The sequence below is a fragment of the Hibiscus syriacus genome, unplaced genomic scaffold (genome assembly GCF_006381635.1).
Source record: "Hibiscus syriacus cultivar Baekdansim isolate YM2019G1 unplaced genomic scaffold, ASM638163v2 tig00111640_pilon, whole genome shotgun sequence".
Classification (NCBI taxonomy): Eukaryota; Viridiplantae; Streptophyta; class Magnoliopsida; order Malvales; family Malvaceae; genus Hibiscus; species Hibiscus syriacus.
Genome location: NW_024063142.1, coordinates 635336 through 660371, shown reverse-complemented (window position 1 = coordinate 660371; position 25036 = coordinate 635336). Strand labels below are relative to the sequence as shown.

The 25036-nt window shown below is 34.9% G+C and overlaps 1 protein-coding gene across 5 annotated transcripts; it reads left to right on the top strand.

Moving 5' to 3' along the window:
• The first annotated feature begins 781 nt into the window (after window positions 1-781).
• LOC120166500 (protein argonaute PNH1-like) lies at window positions 782-24746 on the top strand. 5 transcript variants are annotated; one of them, XM_039175761.1, is made up of 24 exons: window positions 782-786; window positions 16132-16149; window positions 18779-19125; window positions 19215-19423; window positions 19513-19659; window positions 19761-19894; window positions 19981-20090; window positions 20420-20526; window positions 20640-20778; window positions 20862-20978; window positions 21250-21357; window positions 21487-21558; window positions 21678-21800; window positions 21918-22077; window positions 22291-22412; window positions 22483-22620; window positions 22697-22839; window positions 23255-23317; window positions 23492-23555; window positions 23631-23766; window positions 23860-23933; window positions 24095-24189; window positions 24262-24293; window positions 24470-24746. In XM_039175761.1, the coding sequence occupies exons 3-24, from the start codon at window positions 18781-18783 to the stop codon at window positions 24637-24639; spliced, it is 2808 nt and encodes a 935-aa protein (XP_039031692.1). In that variant the 5' UTR covers window positions 782-786; window positions 16132-16149; window positions 18779-18780; the 3' UTR covers window positions 24640-24746. The 5 variants fall into 5 exon arrangements, with proteins under 5 accessions (XP_039031692.1, XP_039031693.1, XP_039031694.1 ...); XM_039175762.1 differs by lacking the exons at window positions 782-786; window positions 16132-16149 and adding an exon at window positions 17939-18070; XM_039175760.1 differs by lacking the exons at window positions 782-786; window positions 16132-16149 and adding an exon at window positions 18127-18209.
• The last annotated feature ends 290 nt before the right edge of the window (window positions 24747-25036 follow it).

Genomic DNA, 25036 nt, shown 5'->3' with positions numbered 1-25036 from the left:
AAAAAAATGAAAGTTAAGGTACTAAAACGGACTAAAACTGATAATTTAGGTACTAATCGCGTTAAGTTTTTTAATGGAGGGATACTAAAATGAAACATAAACTAAACGTTAGATGTTATTTTGAAAAAATTAAAAATTTAGATATTACAACATATCAAAAATGATAGTTTAGGTGTTAAATCCGTAGTTTACTAAAAAAATTATATGTACTGTAATAATGCATGGAATGATAATTAAGTGTTAGTGTACTGCATTGAATATTTTGTCAAAAATATACGTACCGCATTAGATGTTGTGTCAAGATACAATATCATATTAAACAATCCATAAAAGTGCAATTATCAAATATAATATTATCACAATTTTAATATATATATATATATATATATATATATATATATATATATTAAAAAATTATCAAAGTTTGAGTTTCATTAGAAATTTCAAATGTAAATAATACTTTAAATATTTTATGTATCTAACTACATGTCTTGACTTTAAATTGAATTAATATATGATAAATTTTACTCTTAATATTTACAATTTTTTAGTTTGAACATTGCTATTTTTGAGTAAAATCTGACTCTAAATATAATATCCCAAATTTTGGACTAGTAAATGGAATGTAAAAATTTGAAAGTTTGGGACTAAAGTATAAAATTGTCAAAGTTCAATGACTAAAAATGTACATTTTCAAAAATTATATTTTGGGTATGTAAATAAGTATTTCAGCATAATAAAATTATTATAGTGGTTTTAAAATTTTGATATGGAATTTGCATAAAAGTTTATTAAAGGATAAAGATCGGAAAGATATTCATATAGTCGGATCGAATCGAAAGTCTATAAAAATTTGAAGGAATGTAGATTTGGGTTTAAAATTTATATGGATATTTTGAATTAGTGGAATTTAAGTTGGATTGGTGGAATTTGGTGAGAATTGCACTATAAAGTGAAATAGTACAATTTAGTGACTAAATTGAAATTTTAGAAAATTAGTTAAAAAGGGAAATTGATAGATAAGGTTTTTATAGTTATTTAAGAATATTAAAGTGTTGCGAGTCTGCTTCGTTTGGAGTGCATTAATTAGTTTCGTTAGTTGCATTTAGACATTAATAGTATGGCGAACCGGATTCATATTTTTTTTACTATAATTAATTTGGTTGATTCAAGGAGTTGTCTTTTGATGATAATATGTTGGTATGATAAGAACTACGTTAGTTCATGATACGGCAACCATGACAATGGTGTTGTATATGAAATTTGAATCCTTTATTGTTAAATTTCTGCTAATTTTGTTGAAATGGGAAATTGATTAACGTGTAGATGTGATCGTAACCAAGAGTAAAACGAAATAAAAACGAAGGATGTAGTACAAAGTAAAAGGAAAAGCGATAGTAGCATTATAGAGTAGTGAGGCAACATGTGAGTACAATTAGCTTTTTAATAAGATAATACGAGGAAGACTTGCGATGAATCAGCAGTTGTAATTGAACATATATTTTATTAAGTTGTTTTATTTCATAGTATATGATTGTTTTTTGTATGAACTGCCCAAAACAATAATTATGATATTTTATTTGAATCGAACATATGAATATTTTAATATGCAAAATAATATATGATTTTTAATTAGACAATTGTATGTAAGTGAGAGCAATGGTACAATTGACATAACTTATTGCATTTTACGAGTACTACTATTATTAGCAGTTTCGACTGTATATTGGGCCCTCACTCATATTACTCACGTACCATAGATTTCTCATAATAGTACAATAGACAATGATATGAATTGAAATAGAATAGTATGAATTTAAGATATAGTTTAAGTAAAGCCTTTTAATAATTGTTTTTGTTATTCTTATATTATTTTATGCATGATTTGTCTAAATGATGTTTTTATACACAATTGTTTATTTTATATGTTATTTATATTATAAGTTGTCTCACTAAGTAGAATACTTAACATGTGATTGATTCACACGTATGGAAATCAAAGTCAGCAGAGTAGGGAGCCAGGCAGAACATCCTATATTTTGGCAGACCAGTTCAGACATCTAGAATCAGTACATCTTCTTTATGATGTTTTTGATATTCATAGTTGGCATGTATATATATTTTTATTTTGATGCTTTGATTTGAATATGTCTGAACTCTTTTGATCGTATGATGAATGATTAGTATTTTGAATATTTTATATTATAGTTTTTAAATGCAATTACTTATTTTAATGTCGATTTTAAATAAAAACAAAATTTTACCGACTTTCGAACAAAATATGTTTTATACGATTGATGTGACACTTCTACCCCATATACGGGACAATGGTGTTACATTTATTAAAATTTATATTTTTAGTCCTGAACTTTTATAACTTTATACTTTAGTCCCAAATTTTCAAATTTTTACATTCTATTTACTAGACCAAAATTTGGGATATTACACTAAACTTCTCACAAAGAGTCAAATTCATTCCTCAATACTTTAAAAGGGAGTTAAATAATTAAAAGGAATTAATGAAAATATCGATTAAAATGTTAAGTTTTTATTGGCATTGTTGTGATAGTATGCAGATGTACTTCATGTTATAGTTTCTAGATTATTTATTGATTTGATTTAAATAAATAAATAATATCATGTCAACATGCATATATCACACACAAATTATTATACGAGTTATCGTATTAATATTATTAATATCTAATATATCAATCAATATTAAATATTTTATAGATTGAGTTATAGTATAATTTATTTTGATTGCTTGTACAGTTGAGATATATATACTTATTTTCTACTAGTTAATACTTTTAATTTATTTTATTGTCTAATGATTGTACTGTGGTAGATTTTATGCTTCTTTAGATAATAAAACAATCAATTATATATAAAAAAAAGATGGATATTACTATACCCTATATATTACATCAACGTACACAAAGATGCACGTTTTGACTCCATCTGCTCTTATAAACCGTTGAACATCTATACATAAAATTATATCCACAAGGTTTAATAGTAAAAAAAAGTATTCAATGTATCTCTCTTTTTCCAGTTTGGTATTTAACTTTTTTTGGTCCAATTTGGGACGAGCATTTTATTTCGTAACTCACTTTGGTGCCTGCCTTGACGGGTAGTTAATTTGGGACATTAAATGCCACCTGACGTAGGTATAATAGTCAAAAATGAATTTTGTAATTAAAATAATAACAAATTAATTAATTGAAATTAAAAAAAAGGGGGAAAAACCTATTTACCTTTAACCCTAAGTAATTTTCCCTCTTCCCCGTCACTCTCTCCTTATTCTTCTCCACCCTTTTTCTTAAATTTAATTGAAGAACCCTAAGTTCATTAATATACTTTGTTTTTGTGATCACTGGCTACACATTTTGTATTCAAATTTCCGCACAAAAGAAATTCAAATTCCATTTGCAGAAGAATGTATTAACCCAAACTTTGTTTTGGTCGAGGAATCAATCAGCCATGGTTTACGATAAAGAAAATATCTCATCCTCATCTTCGAGAAAATCGATGTCTCCTCCGTCGGGAGAAGAAACGTCTCTCATAGGCGAGCGGAAGCCATTATCGTCGTATCCAAAGACATTGGCCAATGTTTTTATAGCCATAGTCGGTGCCGGCGTTTTAGGAATGCCTTACGCTTTCAAGAGAACTGGATGGATCATGGGCTTGCTCATTCTTTTCTTCATTGCTGGTTCCACCACCTACTGTATGATGTTTTTTGTTCAAATTCACCGTAAGCTCGACTCAGTTGGCAATGGCATCGCTGAAGTTAATTCTTTTGGCAATCTGGGTTTAGTTGTTTGTGGCACATATGGCAGGTTTTGTTGTTGTTTTTAATTACATTTTGAATTCTTTCATAGATTTGGATTGTCTTTCTTTTATTTATTACATAATCTTCTAGAATTTTGGTTGATCTTAAAGGCGTTCATAATTAGTTTTGCATTAGATTATGCCATGCTTATCATTTGAAGTTCTTCAACAATGAAACTGAAATGCACCAATAATTTTCCTTTTTTTTTCCAGAAAAAGGGTGGAGAAGAGTGGGAAGAGACTGACGGGGAAGAGAAGGAAGGGGAAGAGAAGGAAAATTACATAGGGTTAAAGGTAAATAAGTTTTTCTCTCTTTTTTTAAAAATTTTCAATTTCAATTAATTAATTTGTTATTATTTTAATTAGAAATTTTGTTTTTTTACTATTATACCCATGCCAGGTGGCATTTAACGGCCCACATCAACGACCCGTCACGGCCAAGCACCAAAGTGAATTACGGAAGGAAACGTTCGTCCCAAATTAGACCAAAAAAAGTTAGACACCAAACTAGAAAAAGATGCATACGTTGGGTACCTTTTTGAATATTAAGCCTATCCAAAATCTTATAATTTGTTTTTCTTTTATTATGATAACGAAATAAAATTTTTAGCTTCTAATATTAGAACCTCACCCTTACTAATAAAGATTACTATGGTTGTTAAATCTAAATATTAAAATTTAATATTATTTAAAATGATAATATTTCTTGATACATTTTAGGTGAATATAAGGTAGTATATGTTCAAAGATAATCATTTGACAAAAAAACCTCACACCATTGACATATGCAATGCTTGAACTCGGGACCTCAAAAGATGATAATAAATCTCTTAACCACTAAGTTCGTTTGGTACGAGCTGGTAAAAAAACCTTTTTTCACTTTTATGTTCAATTCCGATGTTAATATTATGTAATATTTTTATTTTCTCCACCTATGGTTACATGATATATATATATATATATATACACACATTCAGATTAATAACATGAAGATGTCAAATTAATATTACAAAAAATGTCACGTGCCATGACCCTAGATCCAGCAGCTCCCGATTCCCAGATTGACCAGCTCCTACCCGTCCATCAATTCTCAAACGCTTCCTCTCTTTTGTTTTTGAGTCGTCTAACATGCAATGGTAAAGCGCCAGTAATATTTTCCAAAGAACATTGTGAAAGTTTGAGTCTGGAATTTTTGACATATCTGTTGAACAAAAACTTCACACACACATGTATTACCAGCGACCAATGTTTTTTAGTGTTTGTTTCATGGAATCTGATGTCCTGTTTTAGTCAAAAGGTGTTATGTAGATACGCATATACATATCATATGTCATATAATATATATACGAGTGTGTGTAGCAAAGTACTAATTTGGTGGCAACCCAATCCAGATCTGCTGCATAAAGCAAATTGCATTATCGAACTTTTACAGATGATGGAACAGTTATATGTCATCATAAAACTGGACATCATATTATTTATATTCCAATTTCATTTTCTGTTTAGCTTTGAGTAGACCTGGAAACCCTATTCATTTCATCTGATTTCTTTTTCAGATAATGCCATGTTTGTGCTGTGTTCAACGAGTTGCGAAGTTTTCGGTATCGCAAAACGTTTTACAGGCGGACCTGCCTGCCTGATTCTTTGGTTCCAGGGGAATCAAGCTGCTTTTCAACCTTTTCGTAGGACCTTTATTACACTTTTCTTTTGCATTTGTTTGCCTGATGAAATAGTTAATTAATATGTAAATTTGTTGGAATTCACGGACTTTCTTTAGAATACAATTATCAATTATGGACGAGTTCACCTATAACGTTTGCGGATTTGTGTTATTGTTAATAATTAATTTTTTTATAAGAATACAAAGTTTGAGTAATTTTCCAAACCCAAAAGTCCACACTAATCTTATCATTGAAGAACTAGACTTCTATGATAACCGAGTTCGTCCCCAAAAAAAAAAACTTGTTTTAGAGATTAAATTGATTTTTGGACGATATTGGGAAATGATGTATTTTTTGTAACCATAAAAAGAAATGACGTATTTTAGATTGGTTCTTTTCAGGAGAAACCCAGTAAAAATTAGCGATGGAAAACCAACCAGTAGCTAAGGGACATATGTGTATAAGTTACCTTTGAATAGAGGTGGAAAACAGATAATTCGGATCAGGATTGGGTCGGGTCATTTTGAGTTGGGTTATTTCAGGTATAGATTATATTCAGTATAATTTTACTCGGGTCGGATCAGATCTAGTTCAGATTTAGTTCGAGTGTACGATAAATCGAGTCAGGTCGAGTCAATTTTCGGATGCGTCAGTTTTCGGGTTAGCCGATTATCGGATCGGTTGTTTTTCAGTTCGGATCAATACCAGATCAGTTGAGTTTGGGTTGGTTAATATTGGATCGGTTGATTTTCAAATCGGATTAATATCTTATTGGTTGATTTTCGATTTGTGTCGACCTTTGGATTATGTCAATTCAGGTTGAAGTTGTTATGAGTCTAATCAAGTATATATAGAATTATTGTCCAATTCTTATAAAAAAAATGTATTCTTGTTTGTTAATATTATTATTTAGACTTAATTCAGATTAATTTCGGTTTGGGTTACTTTTGAATCAGGTTAAATTCGATTCGGGTTAAATTTGATTCGGATTGCTTTCAGTTTGAATTATTTTCAGTTCGAATTATTTTCGACTCGGATTCATTTTGGTTCGGGTGAAATTGGATATGAGTCCATATTAAGTCAGCTAAATTTTGGATCAAGTATGATTCGATTAGATATGACTCGAGTTTCGGATCAAATTTAATATTCATATTCAAATTAATATCAGACATTAAATCAAATAAATCGGTTCAAAGAATTGAGTTCGTTACATCCCCCTAAAATCTCAATTTCTTTACATTGAAAAATGGGGACAAAATAAACGAGTATAAAAAGTCTTGAATTAAGGAATATAGATGACAAAAAAACCCGAACCCGACGGGAAAAATCAAAAATTAAATTAAACGGTGACGGGAAAAAATCGTTTATGCTAAACGGGGGATGGAGACGGAGGAAAACCATTTATGCTAAACGGGAATATGGACGGGTTTGGTAATCCCCGCCCCGATACCCGGCCAGATATATTAAAAATAATTATTATATATATATATATATATAATATTAATAAATTTAAATTAAATTAAAAATATATATAATATTTATATATTTAATTTAAATATATATATACTCGGCCCGATACCCGTTTAAATAACCGTTTATGTTAAACAGGGATACCCGTTTCCTCGCGGTTTTTTCTGATTACCCGATGGGGATCCTCGTTTAAATCCCCGCAATTTTTTAAGCGGGGATGGGTATGGGTTTTTAAACGGGGACGGGGGATCAATACCCGGCCCGAATCCTACCCGTTGCCATCCCTATTAAGGAATATAATTAGTAATTAATAATAATAATCTCATAATAAATAATTAATAATAATAATAATTTCATAATAAATAATTAATAAAATTTGAAAGGATAAAACTTTAGGCGATTTTCCCCAAAAATCATCGGTGATCAGTATATATACTGATCTAACACCGGTCAGATTATATTTTCCGATTTAATACCCGTAGCAGTAAAGCGCGCCCCCTAAATCGCACTATATACTGATTTGGTGCCATGTGAAGTATAGCGCGCCCCCTGTACCGCGCTATACGCTGACTGGGTTACACGTGGGGTATAGCACGCCCCCTGCTCCGCGCTATACGTCACGTAGGGGTATAGCGTGGATCAGTAGCCGCACTATACGTCGTACCAAAATTATATTTAACGCGGTCCCTGATCCGCGCTATATAATAATTACATATAACGCGGTGCATGTACCACGCCTTATATGTTTATAAATACCTCCCGTTCTCGTATCTCTCCTCACATCTCCTCGCATCCCTCCTCTTTTATAAATTAATACAACAATTCCGTCAACGAGTAATAATTCTGGCAATCTTCTTATATTTGATTTAGAAGTTCATGCGATTTTTCGTTATAAGGTAATTTTGTTATAATTTTTTAATTATACTTATTGTTTATTATCATTATTTGAAAAAATATTATACTAATTATTTTTAATTAATTTTTATGTTTGTAAAATTAAAAAGCGGGAACATACGACGAAATAGTTTTACGGTGCATGTAATAATATAAAATTATATTATTTAAATTATTTACGTTGATGTGTAAAAAACATTTTGTGTTATATTTTCGTTCATATATAATTTATTTAATCAGGTTTGTTTAAGTTATTTTTTTGCAGATATAATATTGCCGCACTTTTAAACTCAAAGAATGACGCGACTTTCAGCTATTGTTTATTATGATGGTGAAATTCGAGAAGATGAAACCGGCGTTGTTTTCGTATCAAATGAGCATGTTAAAATATCATTCAAGAGGAACATAACTCTTGAGGAGCTGATAACGAAGATTTCGAGGAAGATTCATGTTGGAAGTAACAAAAGAATGTCGTCGTTGCAGTACAGATTTCCAACATCATTGTTGCCATTAACTAATACATCGTTCGAACTTTCGAACAATGATGATGTTCAAATGATGGTTGAAGCTCAAAGTAATTATTCAGACGCCGCTATTGAGATGTATGTATATTTTGTTCAAGTGCGTGCTGTTCGGGGTCAATCTTTAAGCTCACACTATGGGCTGGCTGAACAAGTTGATCAAGTTGACAACCCGACTACAGTAATGTGTAATGATTTTAATGCCATAATGGGGAGACATTCATCCGCAACTCCTTACGATATGTACCGAGGTGGGTCCACGAACAATCCGTATGGAAACACCGCGTCCATTTCAAGGGGAATACATTCATCTGCAAATTTCTTTGACCATATGGAGATGCCATTGACGCAACCATATGTGCAGTTTCCATTTGACACGATGGCTTTAAGCTCCAGGGAGAGGCATTCGACTGCGAGCTTTTTTTATCTCAATGTCGATATGCCTTCCAGTTTAAGGGGAAGGCGTGCAAGTAGTAGTAGGTTCTTCGACCTAAATGTGGAGAGCATGAAGGAACCATCATCTCCACCAGAAGAACCGCTTCGTGAGCCTGGTGTGGATGGTGTTGAGACTGGACTATTCATTCACCCAGAATCACCGCAATTCAATTCCGATGATGATGAAGTTCCAAGAAATGTAGCACAAACTGACCCTCTTGTACACATATATGAAGCTGTTTATGGTGCAATGTACGGGCCAGAATTTGCGGATATGCCTCATCTTGGTGACTATGGATATTACTCATCAATAAATAATGGTGAGTTATCTTTAGGCATGGAATTTTCAAGCAATGAAGAAGCGATGATGGCTAGTAAAAATTACAATATCCGTAATTCTGTTCAGTCCAGAGTCAACCGATCGACGACCGAAAAATATGTATGTTAATGTGCTCGACGTGAAAACGGATGCAATTGGATGGTTCATGTATCGAAAATGAAGAGGAAAAATAACATATGGGAACTAACAGTATACAACAATCCTCACACATGTTGTGCTGAAGGGGTCAACCAAGATCATCCCAACTTGGACTCTGAAGTGATATGCCAAGCCATCATGCCCATGGTAAAAACAAGCTCTCATATAGTTGTTGCAGTATTGATTTCAGCTATACAATCGCAGTATGGGTACATCGTCTCCTATAAAAAAGCTTGGTTGGCAAAACAAAATGTCATTGTCAAACTTCATGGCGAATGGGATACATCTTACAACGAACTTCCAGGCTGGTTTAGGCTGGTGCAGACGTTGAATCCTGGGACAATTGTGGACTTCGAAACCTCCTATGCATACCATAATGATCGAGTTCTTCGCGATCGATGCCAATTCTACCGGGTTTTTTGGAGTTACCCACAGTGCGTTAATGCTGCCAAATACTACAAGCCTGTGGTCCAGATCGATGAGACTTTCTTGTATGGAAAATACAAGCAAGTTTTATTATTGGCAGTTGTCCAAGATGACAATCGCAACATTCTTCCAGTTGCTTTTGCTCTTGTCGAAGGATAAGATACAGATTCTTGGGCTATTTTCCTCCGAAATTTACGTGCACATGTTATCACGAGGGAAAAATTTGTGTCATTTCAGATCGCGGAGCTGGGATCAAAGCAGCAATGAAGTCTTTGGGTCCAATGTGGCAACCACCCTTTGTCCAACATAGGTATTGTCTCCTACACATTGCTGCGAACTATCATGGAATGTACAAGAAAAATGATGAGCGTCAATTAATTGTGAGCATGGGTAAGTGAAAGCAAGTTAGTAAGTTATACATTTTTTGATCATTTTAATTTTGCAAAGAAAACAAGTTAGTAAGTTATACATTTTTTTATCAGGTTACGAACTACTTCCTCGAATGTTTGAATCAATACTTCAAGATTTGCGGGCGAAGAACGAGGAAGGATACGATTACATCAGCCTCATCGATAAAGAAATATGGACGAACGCATATGATGGTGGATATCGATATGGACACATGACGACCAACTTGGCTGAGGTAATCAATTTAACCATAAAGGGTGCACGTCACTTACCTGTAGCGACTTTGGTAAAAACTACATATTTTCGTTTGGGGGCGCTTTTTGCGAAGTTCGGGGGACAAGCTCAAACCTGGATGCAAGACGATCATGTCTATTACCCTAGATTAGTTGCAGATCTACAGAAAAACTTGTTGAATCAAATGGAATGTCTGTAACAAGCTTCTCAAGAAGGCATGAAATGTTTCGTGTCACAGAGTTGTTGCGACCTCTTCAAGGGATTGAAGTTGTGTCGTTAAGAGTAAATCTAAGGGACAGAACGTGCGACTGCGGGTTTTTTCAAGCTCTGAAGTATCCATGCTCTCATGTGATAGCAGCTTGCTCACATACACGCCAAGACTATAACCATTTTGTGGATCCCGTATACCTACTATCTGAAGTTTTTAAGGTATACGAATTTGAGTTTCCCCCCATAGGTAATGACAAAGACCCTGATGAGGTTCAAGATTGGCTTCCGATTGTACCAAATCTGAGTTTATTGAGGGAGCGTGGTCGTCCAAAATCCAATCGAATTCATTGCGATATGGATATTCGAAAAGATCTAGACAAGACAGAAGATGTGGCCATTGTAGAAACCCATGACACACTAGAAAAACATGTCCACTTTTGTTGTCATCAAGTAACAATTGATGAGGAAATGATGTATTTGTTTATCAAATAATAATTTTTGTATTTTAATTTGCATTTACTTCAAGTTAATGTCATTCGATAATCGTTGATGAAGATTAAAAAAACGAACACAATCATTAAATTTTATCAAACTAATAACAATTTGGTATTTAAATACAACAAACTTACAATAAGAATTAAATGGTAAATGATAACCAAATTACAATAACTGATATTAAATGGTAATAAACAAAAATAACTGAAATATATTAAAAAAAGTCCAACAAATTTAACAAAATAAAGTAAGTATTAAATGAGAAATAATAAAAAATTACAATTAAACAAAATAAAGTAAATACAAATATAAAAAAAATCTATCGATGCTTGCGTCGCGAATGTGTTCCGCAGGGCGGTGGCTGTCGGTCTCGAGGAGGATTTCTTCATATCACTGGTTCTGACTCCTCGTTGTCATCGTCGTCGTCATCGTCGTTGTCGTCGTCCTGAGCAGGTACATTAGGTTGATGAGGAGCTGATGACGATGAAGCACCTCCATAGAATAAGGACCCTGGAGGTGTATGACTGACTATCCCACCAGCCTACGAAAACTGGGAAAACCTAGACATCGCTGAGTATGAAAACTGTACAGGAGGTGTCTGTGCTGCGGCCATGGGTGATGAGGCTGAACCCGCCAAATATCCAACATATAAACCTCAAGTCGGATCTGCAAACATAGACCCATAATAGCCTCAAGGAGGGATCATCTGTGACGGTTGCGGTGGCGGTGTTATAAAACCAGGTAAAGGCGGCGACGACAGTATCTGGTAATGGAAAGGCGATGGCGGCATCATATATGGCTGCGGCATCATATATGGCTGCGGTGGCTGCTGTGAAGGTCCCTATGGTGCAGCTGAGGATGAACCGGAAGCACTTGCTCTCCGTCTACGAGTCGGGGGACGATGGTGCTGTGTCGGTGAATGTCGTGGAAAGGTCTGCCCTCATGCATCATCGGGAAGTAGAAACGATTTCCCGTTGCTGTTGAACCACTCATAATAATCCTCAACATACATCAAGAAGTCAGTAAAAATGGGCTCTCTACGTGGAAGGCGCCGATGTCGATCCTCCCACAACACGACCCACTCATGTTGCCTCACCAGCCAATCTGTATCTGTCTTGTCGCATCTATCTATGCTATGCAACTCATCCATATTGCGAGGTGCTTCCGGAATTGGTTGAAAACAACCAAACTGCCGGAGCACGCGATCAATGGAGTGTCACTCGACGGTCGCATAACAGATAAGAGGGATCATCGCTATCCAAACATCTGATTGACCCCTCAACTCAGGTGGGATCACCGCCCTCACATCATCAGTAGAATATGGCACCCATTCAAACTAAAACAAATAATATATAATTTTTATCAAAATAATAATCTAATTATATAACTATAATCTAAAATCGATTTTTAAACATTAAAATTCATACATGTGTGCCAGCCTTCTGATCGATTAGCACCCTAATTTTTTCTAAATCATCAGGTAGCTCCTGATGATTTTTCCTATCAGTAGACCACCTATTCAAGGAAAAAAATTGTTATACGCTGTATAAAATTATTAATATACAAAATCAGTTTTATAATTACCTCAGAAGTAGTGGAAATACGAATGGGTTCTTCACAACAGAACATAAAAAGGGCAATCGATACTATGCCCAAGACTGCAGCAGCAGGAGACATCCGCCGATAGTATTACATATGTAGTCAGTGGCTCCACACATCTCCCTGTGCAGCAAAGCCAAAACTGTCGAGCCCCAACTGAATGATCCGACGAGACGAAAGTCGCTAAGATGTCGCAACCACATGCAGTGAACTAGGTTGCACGATTTGTCCTGCATCAGCAACCCTTCTATCAACTGCAGTATGCATGCCCGTGCATACATCTTAACCTCATCCTCAGAGGCGTCTGCGCTCAACTCCCGAAAATGCATCTATCCAATTTAACGGTATCCTACCTCCGATAAAATTTTCCGGGACACGTCTTAGACTATCCCGACACAAAGTAGTCCAAGAATAGGAAGCTATCCCCGATATCACATCTCCATCCACCGGAAGCCCCAGGTGCATAGAAACATCCTCAAGCGTGATCGTGCACTCTCCGCACGGAAGATGAAATGTGTGGGTCTCCTGCCTCTACCGTTCTACTAAGGCAGAAATCAGGTATGGCTCTATCTTACAGTGGCCCTGATATCTACCTATGTAACCGAATCTAGCCTCTACTAAATACGGCAAAACACGGCTGGTTATCACTAACTTTAGATTCCTAATAAAATGATCTAATACACGATCATTCTCCTAAAAATAAATAATTACAAAAATTAATTCTTACTCTAATAATCATGCATTAAATAAATCAACTAATTATTATTAATTATTTAAATTAAATAAAAACGTTAAAATATTATCGTATCAGCAAAGTGTCGAGATATTTAATTCTTAATTTAATAATCATGCATTAAATAAATCAACTAATTATTACTAATAATTTAAATTAAATTAAAACATTAAAATGTTACTGTATCAGCAAAGTGTCGAGATATTTAATTCTTAATCTAATAATCATGCATTAAATAAATCAACTAAATATTACTAATAATTTAAATTAAATTAAAACGTTAAAATGTTATCTTATCAACAAAGTGTAGAGATATATGATTTTCATCCGAGCGAAGTAGACTGCCATTCATTATATATCTACAAAAGAATTATATTAGTAAAATATTAAATAAAGTAAATACATAATAGTAAAAATATTATAAAATATACCTTAAAAAGATATAGTATTTGAGAGAAATTTAAAGAATTTGAGAGAATTTGGTGTGATAAAAGTGATTGAGGATGGGGGTATTTATAAGGAGGATGGGATGTGAAGGGATTGGTATTTAGGGGTATAGCGTGCCCCCTGCACCGCGCTATACCTCACGTGTCAGATACCCATGTATAGCGGCACTATATCAACGTGACGCCAGATCACCGTATATCGCGGGACAGAGGGTGGGCTATACCCACGTGGCGCCAAATCAAACGCGATTCAGGGGGCGCGCTTTACTGCTACGGGTGTTAGATCGGGAAATATAATCTGATCGATGTTAGATCGATAAATATACCGATCACTGATGATGTATCGGAAAAATTGCCAAAACTTTATTCAAATTATATTACGGAATTACTTCTTGTTGGTAGTTATTTGTCATTCAAGCAAATCAATCATACTATTCACTTCAACTACCAATATATAGTTCAGACCGAATTAATTATTTAGTATATTAATAAATATTAAACATATAATATAATTATATTTTTTAAAATTTGGAAATTCTCAATTTCATAATGTTAAGTTCATTAATATAAGATTTTGTGCGCAATTATATATAGCATTAAAAATTAAATAGTTTATTATATGAAAAGTAGGAATATAATTTTGAAGCACCAGTAATGTAGTATATGAGGACCTCGAAAGGAGAACCCAGAGCCTGCCTTCACTCCTTTTTCAAAGCTCCTAGCTTTTGCTTTAACAATTAGCACTCCTTTCTCCCTCACATACATCACCTCATTTTCTTCCACCGGAATCTTGATTTCCGGCCACCGCCAACCCATCGCCGGAACTCGACACCCGGTCTCTCTGTTTCAATCAATTATTCAAACCATATTTCTTCCGTAATCAGTTATATATATAATAAAACCTGCTGCTTGGAAAAGCACTGAAAGCCATTCATTGCCTTTGCCTCTTGCTTATCTTTGCTTTATCAGTATCAGAGTATGGAATCTCACACCTTTAGTTGATTTCTTTTTCGTTTTTGGTTATTTTTTAAACTAGTTAAAGTTTAAACGTTAGCTTTTTCGCGTATTGATTTTAGTATTCAAAGCTCATTTCTCTTTTGCTGTAATTTAAGTGTAAAAAAAAATCTTATCAGTTTTTATCAGTTGCACGCTTTCATGTTCTGTAAGTTGTAAACTATAAAATGAAAAAAAAAATTAAAGCTTAAAAAGCACATTGAATCCATCTCACAAAGTTATTTCCCACACTCTTTCCCTTATAAAGTTCCTTTTCTTAAAGCTGGTGTGTGTTCGTTGATGGAAGTAAAGCTGATAATCATTATAAAAAATGGTACTGATACTGATGATAATAATAATAATGGTAAGTTATTCCTCAGAGGAAGAACCATTTCTGGTTTCCCTAAAATACTCGACTCCCCATGATCTTTATTCATACACCTTGCTTCGGGTTTCCTAGTATATTCGTGCAACTTCGTTTTCCAACAAAGACATTCTTTCTTTTTCAGCAACAGTTTTAAATTTCATCATTTGCAGGAAGAAGAATAATAAAAAACACCCTCTTCCCCTTTCCTGGAGTTTTTATCCTTCAAGGTTTCAAGTTTCAACTAGGTTAGGATTTCTCTTGTGAATTTAAGATCGAGGTTTGTTCTCTGCAATGGGTTTGGATTTTCTCTCTTTATTGCTATTATGGTTATCGTTCTGGTTCATCAACCATGCACATTAGTGATAATTTATCTCTTGCTTTTGACAGCTTCTGTAGTTCAATGATGTCCATATATATCTGCAGTTTTGCTTTAATATCATGCAGAAAAATCTCTCCTTTTGTCCATTTATTGTATTTTTTATATAGGTGATCACTTACCTAAAATGCTCACAAAATCCCTACAAGAAGTTACCCACCACCAACGCTCGTCAGTAGGGATTCCAATTGTCAACATTTCATCGGCTTACCCAAAATCTATATCTTTCTGAATTTTGATATCTGAGCAAAGATTATAGTACTAACAAAACAACCAAGCCAAACCAAACCAAACCAAACCAAAACCCGGCTTCTGTTCTTGTTTTTGCATTTAGGGTAGCTACATATAGCCGCAGCAGTGCAGGGTGGGGGGGGGGCCAGTGCAGATACTGTTGAGATCTTTGCTTTATTTATGTCCCCATTAATTGAACCGCCACTTTAAAATGTGTATATATTCTTATATTGCAGAGTATGGAAGCTGGAAATCGTAGTTGTTGAGAAAGCTGATGAAGAAATAACCGCATTTATTTTTAACGTGGTGTTTCTATAAAGGAAACGTAAAAGCAAAAGGTTCGTTCCCAGATTCACACTCCCCTCTCTCTCTCTCTTCATTCACTACTACGATCTGCTATGAAACTCTCCCTTTACCTAACAAACCCCCCCCCCCCCCCCCAAAAAAAAAAAACACACACACACATACACACACATTATTATCCATTATCTATGCCATTTAAGACTAATCTGACACTTCCAAGTTAGATTTCCCTCTAGGTTAAGGGTAAGGCAGAAAGTTTACTTGGAGTTGGGTTCGAACTATCCTTTAAAGTCGTTATATGCATAAATGGACTAAATTAATACATGAAATATTTGATATAATTAAAGTTTAGTAGTATCTACGTGTTGTTCTTAAATATTTTGAGTTCGACTGTCTTTTTAAATATCTTAAACTATCACGATATCGTCCCATCCCATGAATACCTTTATCGAACTCAAGTCATCGAAATGAGAATAAATCACTTTAAATCAATCAATAGATTTTTTTTTATCTCCAACTCAATGAGTTATAAATCTAGCTACTTCACAATCACATATTCACACATATAAATATAGATACATTTCATGATTGTTATTATATATATAAATAAATAATTAATTGTGTTGTGAAGGGGTTATTGGCTTATGGCTTCTTTTGGGTTCATATTTCTTTTTTTTTTTCTGGCTAAAAAGTATATTTATTTATTCAAAATAAATGATTAGTAATGTTCTGAATATAAATTTGAATATTTTTTTTTTGAAAAAATCGATTATTATAAAAAACTAATAATCATAAAGGGTTCGTTAGTGGGTTGTGATGGTGATGAGTAGCTTTTGAGTATTTTGTCTTTTGGTATTTAATCTTTATCTCTTCTTATCATTTCATGGACATGTCTGTGTCTTAAACTCGACCATATTGGCTATACATCATGTCAACATAGATCCCAAATCAAATAAAAAACAAAAATGCTTTCGATTAATATTTTTAAAATAGAAATATTTTATAAAAAATTATTTACAAGAACCAAACCAAATAAAAACTTTTGCAACGATTTTTTTTTTTACAAATGTAAAGCTCATTCAGCAATTTAACACTAAAGTGTCTATCAGAAAAGAAAAAGAAAAAACATCGAGTCTTAGATATATATATATATACATACAGGTGTGAATGCAAAGGGGTATTTGTGTAGAATATTGTTTTGCCATAATGGGCCAATTGATTTGAGCCCAAGTCTAATCAAATACCAAACTGGGGAGGTCGGACCAGTTCCATTATCCACTAAATTTGAAAGGGACGTATCATTTGATTGTTCTTCATGTCCTGTAATAATCCCACGGTTGGTAAGTATTGAAATTTACCCTCTTCGTCCTCTTTGTCTAAGCTTAAAAAAGGATCCCTTTCCCTGCAGTGCCCCCCCCCCTCTGCCTTTAAAACGGTACCAGCTGACAGATTGCAGCTAAACGTATCCCAACGCATAAGTGGAAAAAGAGATTTCAGAACAATACAATGTGTCCGATTATTAAACAACCACCAAATCTACTTAAGTGCAAAGTAAAAGCCGTTTGCAAGAGTGTTTTTTTATCAATATCTCCCGGTTATTTTTAAGTCTTAAATTGATTTGGATGTTTATCACATTTGAGGCGCTGATTTTCCTATCTGTTGTGTTGTCTTGTGCTGTGTTTGCGACTCTATTGCCGCTGTTGAAATGACTGTGTGGGTTGTCGAGTCCTTTAATGTTTAGTCGCTGTTGGTGGGCTTTGGGATGAGTTAAAGTTCCTTTATGCCTCCCCTCTTTGAAAAACAAAAAGTAGCGTATAACATGCTAGATTACAAGCTGTCCTGCAAAGAAGTTGGAGAAAAACTGCAGCCTTCAACGGCACTGCCGCTGCTAATGGACCACAAGGCGCCACAGCTACAGGCTTTCAATGTGGCTATCTATGGATATGTGTTAAAACTGTGGTCCATCTTCCTCGCTCAACTTTGTTCCAAAATCCTTTTTTCTCTTTTTTTTTCTTTCCTTCAAAAGTTGACTCCTTGTGAGGGAAGAAATGGGAAATCATACACAAGATATTAACTTTGGGTTCATGGATGCATGGTACATATATGATTAAATGCTTTTGCACGAACTTTATGGATAGACAAATGGGGTGTTCTTGAATTTCTTTCTTCACTTTTGCAATTCTTTGGTTCTTTTGTTGACGATTTCTGAATCTTTGTGTCCTGGATTCTTGCTTTTATGCATGTTTGCATGTCTTTTTCGGTCATTGTATTCAAGAGAATATACTGAGAGAGCTATATAGACTAGTCGAGATTTGATGCCTACATATATATAAATATATTTATATTTATCCTCTCTTTCTTCTCTTTTTAAATTGCTGCAACCGTTGCACTGCTTCGTGTGTGTGTGTTTTCCCAGTTGTTTGCACCAGTTTCTGAAAACAAATCCGTTGTAGTAAGATTCTTGCAGAAAATGTGTACAATGTTATGTCATTACCTTTCGAATTTAGTCTTTTTAGATATCACTTTGTTATCTCTCTCTCGTCTTTTGGTGCAGCAATCCATTTTTTTCCTTTACTTTTTTTTCTCACTTTCTAGTGCTCTCATTGAGATATAACACTTTACTTTTAAATCAACAAATTGGTGAATATTTGTTTGTTCTTACAGAAATGCCTCACATGCAAATGAGAGACCTCAAGGAGAACTATGTGGTGTCAAGGGAACCTGTAAAGGGTTCCATGAATCAGAAGAAATCACCCCAAATGATCATCAAAAGCGGGGAAAGATTTGAAGACGGGAAGAAGAGTTCTGGAAGGAGAAATGGAAGAAGAGGCCGAGGGTATAAAGTAGATAGGTTACAAGATGGGAAGCTTGAGCCAAGCACGGGTTCTACTCCATGCAAGAGCCTTATGTTCCATAGAAGACCTGGGTATGGCCAGGTGGGAATCAAGTGTATCGTTAAAGCCAACCATTTTCTTGCTGAGATACCAGGATCTGACTTGAGTCATTATAGAGTAAGTACAATAGTAAACTAGGTTGAATTGGAAAAGCTGAGACTGAAATGTGATAATTATAATTATCGTATAATGTTTCTTTGGAACAGGTAGATATAAACCCAGAAGTTGCTTCTCGTAAACTGGACAAGGCTATCATGACAGAGCTGGTTAAACTTTATAGAAACAGCGACTTGGGGATGAAGCTTCCTGTTTATGATGGAAGGAAAAACCTATATACTGCTGGATCACTGCCTTTTACGTCTAAGGTGTTCACTGTAATATTGACTGAGGAAGATGAAGAAACAGGCAGTGTTTGGTAATTCATTCATACTACTTGTGTCCTTAATCCAATTATCAGTTTTCAAACTACTAAGAATTTCGATGCATATATGGCTATTTAATCAGGAAAAGAGAATTTAAAGTGACTATAAAGTTTGTAGCTGTCGCTAGTATGGCACAATTGCGCAACCTTCTATCTGGGAAACAAGTTGACACCCCTCAAGGAGCCCTTAACATTATTGATACTGTGTTAAGGGAACTCGTGGCTCAAAGGTAGCAATCTTATTTGTTCTAACCTGTTGTTCAGTTTCACTCACGCCATTGGCAGCGGATTCTAACTTTTCAGTACTCTTTGATTAATTTGATGAGTGCAGGTACTTATCAGTTGGAAGGTTCCTTTATTCTCCTAATATCAAGAAACCACAAGCATTGGGCGGGGGTGTAGAATCATGGCGTGGCTTCTACCAGAGTATAAGGCCTACACAGATGGGATTGTCACTGAATATTGGTAAAAACAACCTTCTAGACATTTTCATTTGGTCGAGTCATTGCTTTATCAGCCAACTTTTACACTAATATCTGATTTTGTGTTAGATATGTCAACGATTGCCTTCTTCGAACCACTACCTGTAATTGATTTTGTTGCTCAAATTTTGGGTAAAGATGTCTATTCAAGGCCAATGTCAGATGCAGATCGTGTCAAGGTATTTCATACCTGTGTGGCTCTCGGTGGCTCCACTGTTTGAAATGCATTTATATTATCACATTTGGCATTCTTGGAAAATCATACATAGGTTCTGTATCTTTCACATTGAAACACTGTTGTATTTATAACACAGATTGCAAAACTTAATGACATGAAAAATCTGGTTTCTGTTATGGCTAACGACAAGAAAAAACAAGATGTCAAATACTGAATTACTGACTGCTGCAGCAACATTTCCTAGTTTCTTCTAACTGCATTAACATGATGTAAGTTAAATCAATCCTTTTCTAAGTCTTGCAAATTTATGTTTTTGGCCATGTTCTATAGGTTAAGAAAGCACTTAGAGGTGTAAAAGTGGAAGTGACTCACAGAGGAAATGTACGCAGAAAATACCGAGTTTCGGGGTTAACAACTCAGCCAACAAGGGAGCTAATGTGTGTATATATACTTCTTGAACTTGAACTCCTATTTCTTAGATTTGATAGTTTGTCTTTGCTTCTTCCAGACTTTTTCCTGGAAATTAACTTCTATGTTTTTCTTTCATCAGTTTCCCACTTGATGAGCACATGAACATGAAATCAGTTGTTGAGTACTTTCAAGAGATGTATGGATATACCATTAGATATGCACACTTACCTTGTCTTCAAGTAGGAAATGAGAAGAAGGTGAATTATTTGCCTATGGAGGTACGTATAGCCCAATTCTCTTTAAGCTTTGCATGAAGCATTTAGAGTTCCATCTAATGTAATATATATCTATCTTATCACAGGCTTGCAAGATAGTTGAAGGACAGAGATACACTAAAGGGCTGAATGAGAAACAGATTACTTCTCTGCTGAAAGTTTCATGCCAAAGACCACATGAACAAGAATTGGACATCTTACAGGTCCTAAACACAGCTCCTTGGAGTATTTTCTGTCTTGTTCATATAAACTGATGAATATGAAACTGATTCGATGTAAAGGCTGCCATTAGTTTTATTGTTTGGAAATCATGGGTCTATGTCAATATTACATCCATCTTTCCATCCTCCCTTTGTTGTTTCGCTACATTCAACGGAACACATTGGATGATAATCATTTCAACAAACTTGGAAAGTGCATGTTTTCTTTAGCTGGGGATGGAATCGGTCTGACTGTTATTTGGTATCTTTACAGACAATTCAACAGAATGATTATGATCATGATCCTTATGCAAAAGAGTTTGGCATCAATATAAGCAGCAAACTTGCATCAATTGAGGCTCGGGTTCTTCCTGCCCCATGGGTAATGTTGAAATCACTCTTTAGTCATTTTTCTCCCTCTGTACAGCCACTTTCAATTCTTTACATGATCTATTCAATTCAACTTCTAACTGTTTAAAATCTTCTGCCCTTTCTCTTGTTTCTTTTAAAGCTGAAGTATAGTGACAATGGAAAAGAAAAAGAACATTTGCCCCAAGTTGGTCAGTGGAATATGATGAACAAGGTTAGTCTATATAAAGGGGTGAAAGTAACCTAGACTTTCACCAGAAATGGCATCATTGTATATCAACTGCACGTTACTTCTTTCTAAAGAAAAGGCAATTCTTTGTTGGCTTGCCGCAGAAAGTGATAAATGGAAGCACTGTAAGATACTGGGCTTGTATCAACTTCTCACGAAATGTTCAAGAGAGCACTGCACATGGTTTTTGTCAGGAGTTAGTTCAGATGTGCCAAATATCTGGCATGGTGAATTTTCCTAACCTTTGTTTCACTAAACTCAGTTCTATAATTCATCTCTTGAACTACTTCGAATAGGCACCTTTCTGTGCTTGAATCTTTGATAAATTTGGTTATTAAATACAGGAATTCGAACGAGACCCTGTAATTCCTATATATTCAGCAAGACCAGATCAAGTTAAGAAGGCACTGAAATATGTATATCATGCTGCTGCAAACAAACTTGAAGGAAAAGAAATGGAATTACTCATTGCCATTCTTCCGGACAACAATGGTTCCTTATATGGTATGCCCCTTCTTGCAACTATATAAAACATAATCTTAAAGTAAAAATAATAATTTTTCCTGCATAAGAAAGTAAAGAATTAACATTTTGAGCATCAAGTTTTGCATTCCATTCTCAAGCTCTAATTCATTCACTTGGTTTAAACCGAAGCCCTCTCAGCTGATGAGACATGCAGCTTTAGTCTATACTAAGAACGATTTGTTCTGCATTCAGGTGATCTTAAACGAATTTGTGAAACTGATCTGGGTTTGATTTCTCAATGCTGCCTAACGAAGCATGTCTTCAAGATTAGCAGACAGTACTTGGCAAATCTGTCACTTAAAATAAACGTCAAGGTCTGTTATAAATTATGTTTTTTTGTCTTAATAAAACATAATATTTATACTTTTTTTCATAATTTTTAAGATGGGAGGAAGAAATACTGTGCTCTTAGATGCTTTAAGCTGGAGAATTCCTTTGGTTAGTGACATTCCAACGATAATATTTGGAGCTGATGTAACTCATCCAGAGTCCGGAGAGGACCGCAGTCCGTCAATAGCTGCTGTAAGTGAAATCCTGTATTTTAAAAGCTGATAATATCTGTCTACACTATAGCCTTTTCACGATTTCTGAAATACAGGTTGTGGCCTCACAAGACTGGCCAGAAGTGACAAAGTATGCTGGCCTGGTATGTGCCCAGCCTCATAGGCAAGAACTTATTCAAGATCTATTCAAGACTTGGCAGGATCCACAACGAGGAACAGTTGCTGGAGGCATGATCAGGTTTGTTCATTCAAGATTTTATCATCGCGATTGAGGTAGCTCGTCATTAAATCATTTATTGTCCAATCTTATAATTGAAATCCATAATTCAAAGTTCTAGCCAGCTGGTAATCTTGGTCCTCTTCAGCATGATCGTATATGAACGAACTGCCTGCTAATTTTGAGACAAGTGTTTCAAGTTTGAACTATTTTGCTGCATTAACTCATTTCCATTAAGTTCAAATTGTGGATGCATTTTTTACAAATTTAAGGTTTAGAGTGTGTGTTGTGTATATGCATATTATATACGTCGGCCACGGATGTCTCAAGAAATGAAGAGTCAAAGCACCATAATTTGCAGCACTTACTCGATCCCAAGTGAGATAGCAACTGCATATATACTGAAGTAAATTTATTAACTTAATTGGAAATGCAGGGAGCTCTTACTTGCATTTAAAAAGGCGACTGGTCAAAAGCCGCTGAGGATAATCTTTTACAGGTACACCCTAAAATGATTAGAAAATTTACAGTTTCATCTTGATAAGATTATTTACATTTGATTGGATATCAAAATTATTTGCTATTAGGTTGCTGTTTAGACTTGAGTAATAGCTAAGCTTCAAGCTACTCTAATAGTTCAAGGTTTTTCTAATGTTGCTAAAAATTTGTGTAGAGATGGTGTGAGTGAAGGCCAATTCTACCAGGTTCTCCTATATGAACTCGACGCCATAAGAAAGGTTAGTTATACATAAAGACATTCAGTGCCGGTTTACCGTCTTTATCGTAAAGGCTAATACTGTGTTAATGTCCAGGCCTGTGCATCACTGGAACCCACTTACCAACCTCCAGTTACATTCATAGTAGTTCAGAAGAGGCATCATACTAGGTTGTTTGCCAACAATCACAATGACAGAAGCAGCACTGACAAGAGTGGAAATATTTTACCTGGTAAATGCTTATGCATCGTATTCTTTCCCAGGTTCACGGTTTGGTTAATTAAAATGTTAAAGATGAATATCTACTTGAAGTTTCCAAATGTAGGTACTGTGGTGGATTCCAAGATCTGTCATCCGACAGAGTTCGACTTCTATCTGTGTAGCCATGCCGGAATCCAGGTATGGAATCCAATCTTAAATTCTACGCCTTAGTGGTTTCAAATTAGAAACTGGTACTTTAGCATAAGATTTGTGGATTTTTGGTTGGCATGCTACTGCAAGTCTACTAGCACTTCATGTCAGTCTTAATATGTTTTTAAATCGAAACTGGAAATCTACAGGGGACAAGTAGACCTGCTCATTATCATGTCCTCTGGGATGAGAATAACTTCACTGCAGATGAAATCCAGTCTCTAACGAACAACCTCTGTTACACGTAAGAATCTCAACTTGTTTCGATGCTATATCAGTCATCTTTGTTGCTATAAACGGATTCACTTTATCGCAGGTATGCTCGGTGCACGCGATCTGTTTCAGTTGGTAACTTCTAATCTTCAACTTACATATCCTCATAGCATGCTTGAACACATTTGCACTGTTTTGTGACAAATTGAAGGAAAACTTCATAGAAACCATTTGAATTACTTTCTTTGGCTTGGGGAGTTTGCTAGAATTTTGCAACAGCATGAAAACAATCTGTTTTTTACTTTATGCAGTGCCCCCTGCATATTATGCTCATCTAGCAGCCTACCGAGCTCGATTCTACATTGAACCCGAGGCCTCTGAAAATGGTAAAGCGCGAAGCACGCGCGCAGCCAATGGATCATCAGTTCGGCCTTTACCGGCCTTGAAAGAGAAGGTGAAGAACGTGATGTTCTACTGTTAGAACATGAAGGGGGTGATTTTCAGATATGTACATGCTTGTTGTGTTCATAGTGGTAAACATTTTAATTTCTGGAAAATCGCAACCAACAACCCGACTGTAACAGTTACTAGCAGATTAACAAAGGCTTTTAAAGCAAATGCAAAGTTCTATACGAGACTTTTAGGATCTAAATGAATAGATGAATTACATTGCTGGTCAAAACACAGGCAAGGCCTTTTAGTATGGTAATGAAAATTTGACTAGTCTTCTTTTGCCACATTTATACCCCTTTAGGAACCGAACAAGGAGATTTCCAAGCTGAAAAGGGCACCACGTTTCATTTTATTGGTCTTGAGAAACTGGGACAACTGTTGAACAAATAATGGAGCTGTCTTGCAAATTAAATGTAAAAATCGAC

Coding starts and splice junctions, on each gene's coding strand:
- LOC120166500 (XM_039175760.1), top strand. Junction 22,078..22,290: donor CAACAATGGTTCCTTATATG/GTATGCCCCTTC, acceptor TTCTGCATTCAG/GTGATCTTAAACGAATTTGT. Junction 22,413..22,482: donor CACTTAAAATAAACGTCAAG/GTCTGTTATAAA, acceptor ATAATTTTTAAG/ATGGGAGGAAGAAATACTGT.